This window comes from Aythya ferina (genome assembly GCF_964211825.1).
Source record: "Aythya ferina genome assembly, contig: HAP1_SCAFFOLD_29, whole genome shotgun sequence".
Lineage (NCBI taxonomy): Eukaryota > Metazoa > Chordata > Aves > Anseriformes > Anatidae > Aythya > Aythya ferina.
Window position 1 is genome coordinate 2,430,320 of NW_028181463.1, and position 3,498 is coordinate 2,433,817.

A 3,498-nucleotide genomic window follows, 5' to 3' on the forward strand; every position below is an offset into this window, starting at 1 on the left:
GAGGAAATCTGAGGCTTGGTTAATCTGAAGAGGAAGGATTTTTTAGTTTCTGTGCTTTCCGAATCTTGCAGTGCAGTGGAAGCATGGATGTGGTCTGTGAGCATGGACAGGGAGGAGATGTGGGGACATAGAACCATCTCCCAGCAGGGAGGCAGCAGGGACTTGGGCAGGCGGTGAGAGGGAGCTGCTGCCACAAATGCTGTGTGAGGGAGGGCTCAGGCACCTCCCCACAACCCCCTGCACAGCAGGCGCCTTCCCTGGGACACCCCCTGTTCTACTCTCCTACCAGCACAGCCTCTGCCCTCAAGCCCCCGCTGTCCCCAGCAGGAGCTGCCTTATCTGCAGGCAGAGCTGCAGCACAGGAGGGTCTGCTGAGTGTCCGTCTGTCCCTCCCTGGCCTTGCCTCCCCTGGCAGCAGCACGCTGGCATTCCTCCTGGCTTCTCCAGCTGGCCGTGCTGCTGCTGGTCTTGTTCCCAGGCTGGCTGGGGATGGGGGTTTCACATGCCCATTCCATGAGCCCTAGGAGTGTTTGGCTGGAAGAGGAGTATGGGGACAGGATGAGGGGTCTGGAGATGGGCACTTTGTGCCTGGATTCCTCTACTCTCAGCAGTGTTCAGGTTCTTCTCAGGTCAACCTCTGAATACAACTTTCCTGCAACACTCACATGGTGGCTGAGACCAGTATTGATGGACAGATTATCTGTCCTCACTAAAGGACACTGCACTATAGGGTCAGTCCCTTTTTCCCTTAGGATGCACAACATTTCCACTTATGTGCTGGACAAATGCCCAGGATTTCTGTTTTAGAAAAACTCAACAGGTGTGGTAGGTCAGTAACAACAAAAAATCTGACCCTATAAATTGAAAATTAAAAAAAATCATATATATATATCTGCTGTGAAGTTGGGTAACCGGGGAGCAACACTGGGGCAAGGTTCTTTGATATCAGGAGTGAAGTGAGTCTGAGATTGCCCCATGTTCCACCTTACCTCTGGCTATTGGGCATAACTGACTCTTGCATTGAATACAGAGGAGTCCCCTGCTCTTGGGGATACCCTCAGGCATCAGGAAGAACTCAGGAAAGATACCTACCAAATGTCTTTTTGGAAATGGACAATTTTCTGGCGATTCTAAATGAGAAATGGGATGAGTTTTTCTCTGATGAGTCTGTTGTACATTGTTACTATTCTTCCTCTTCTTTGTTCAGGATCACATCCCCAAAAAAGCAGATGTCCAACAGAAGCACCATCACCGAGTTCCTCCTGTTGGCATTCGCAGACACGCGCGAGCTGCAGCTCCTGCACTTCACGCTCTTCCTGGGCATCTACCTGGCTGCCCTCCTGGGCAACGGCCTCATCCTCAGCGCCGTAGCCTGCCACCACCGCCTCCACACCCCCATGTACTTCTTCCTCCTCAACCTCGCCTTCCTCGACCTGGGATCCATCTCTACCACTGTTCCTAAAGCCATGGCCAATGCCCTCTGGGACACCAGGGCCATCTCCTATCAAGGATGTGCTGCACAAGTCTTCTTTTTCATCTTCTTCTTTGGTTCAGAGTTTTCCCTTCTCACTATCATGGCCTATGACCGCTACGTTGCCATCTGCAAGCCCCTGCACTACGGGAGCCTCGTGGGCAGCAGAGCTTGTGCCCAGATGGCAGCAGCTGCCTGGGGCAGTGGCTTTCTCAATGCTGCCCTGCACACGGCCACTACATTTTCCCTTCCCCTCTGCCAAGGCAATGCTGTGGACCAGTTCTTCTGTGAAATCCCCCACATCCTCAAGCTCTCCTGCTCAGATGCCTACCTCAGGGAAGTCTGGGCACTTGTGTTTAGTGTTTCTTTAGTCCTTGGTTGCTTTATTTTCATTGTGGTGTCCTATGTGCAGATCTTCATTGTGGTGCTGAGGATGCCTTCTGAGCAGGGCCGGCACAAAGCCTTTTCCACGTGCCTCCCTCACCTGGCCGTGGTATCCCTTTTTGTCAGCACTGTCATGTTTGCCTACCTGAAGCCCTCCTCCATTTCCCCTGCATCCTTGGACATGGTGGTGTCATTTCTGTACTCGGTGGTGCCTCCGACAGTGAATCCCCTAATGTATAGCATGAGGAACCAGGAGCTCAAGGATGCCTTGAAGAGACTGATGACTGGAGATGTTTCACAATCAAAAACATAGCCCATTTTTTTCTGCATATGACCCACAATACATTGCAGGCTCAAGGTTTGTTCTGTTATCTTTTTTGTCATTTTTCTTACTCTGGAGAGCATCACCACCAGCTCAGAGATATACGGTGCATCGAAGGAGGTTCACCAATGGCTGGCCAGTCCACTGCTCATTGCTCATCTCATAAAGGCTCCCTGGGAAGTAGGATGTCCAGGAGAAGAGCAGGGCCCCCTGCAGGTTCATGGGAGATGTATAAAGGGAAACCCGTTGCTGCTGGTGCCAGCAGGCACATCATACACACACACAGAAATGAACACGAGCAAGCACAAATGCCATCAGCCATTCCTACAAGTCTCATGAAGGCCAGTGGGGCAGACAGTGTCACGAGGTTAAGTAACATGCCTTGGGAAATCACCTTTATCCAGCTCTGAGATGTGCTTTCTTGAAGCAAGGTCCCTGCGACCATTCCTCACGCCGTGGGGCATCTCAGAGGAGGGCAGAGCAGGGCAAAGCACTGCAGGGCTGAGGTGCCTCCCAGCCTCTGGCAGTGGCTGCAGGAGCCAGAGGGACACTGCAGGAACTGCAGTGCACTGTGCGTGGTGTGCAAGGCAGAGACTCGTGTCTCTCAACAGCCCCGTGTGTATGAGGAGCGTGGGAGGCCAGCTCAGGTGTGGACACCTCACAGAGCACTGCCGTTGCCCTGTGTGACTCCAGAACCAACCCCCAGTGTCTCTGTGAGATTTCTGTAACCCCCCTCTCACAGGCTCATTACAGATGCCCCTCTCTGCTATGTCACACTACCCTGCCTTTCTGGACCAGGCCATCAAGCGTTTGGATCAGAGAGATTTCTGGGGACTTGGAAAAAGCAGACAGCAAACTCGTCTTCAGGAAGCACAAGAAAAAGGACTGGGAGATTTGCAGTTGTCACCTCTGCCCATGGGAACGTGATGGAGAAAGTCCTGCCACAGGTGAAGCAGTAGGGGAGGGCAGAGAAGGGAATGTGGTGAACCTGGATTTGGCAAGGCCTTTGCCATAGTCTCCTGGAGTCTCTCTTTAGCCACATTGCTGATATTCACACTGAAGAAGGGGATGAAGTTGGGGGGGGAGAAGTTGGCTGGACATTAGTGGTACAAAGTCCTCCTGCCAGCCAGTTACCAGCAGCATCCTTCAGTCATGGGCACTTGGACCAACACGTTTGACCCTTTTTTATCTCCCTTTATGATGGCATGGAGCACTTTTCCAAGTCATCATCTCATCAACATGAGTTATTCTTTAATTCAGTGACTTCTTCCCTTGGAGTTCTGCTTGAAGACGGAAGAGGTGGAGGAAGAAGAAAAAAGAA

The 3,498-nt window shown here is 52.0% G+C and overlaps 1 protein-coding gene across 1 annotated transcript; it reads left to right on the forward strand.

The window, feature by feature from the left end:
- Positions 1-1,229: 1,229 nt before the first annotated feature.
- LOC311428130 (olfactory receptor 14C36-like) lies at positions 1,230-2,168 on the forward strand (the record flags this gene model as incomplete). Its single annotated transcript, XM_084539681.1, has 1 exon — positions 1,230-2,168. One exon carries the CDS (start codon positions 1,230-1,232, stop codon positions 2,166-2,168), a length of 939 nt encoding a protein of 312 aa, XP_084395807.1.
- Positions 2,169-3,498: the final 1,330 nt, after the last annotated feature.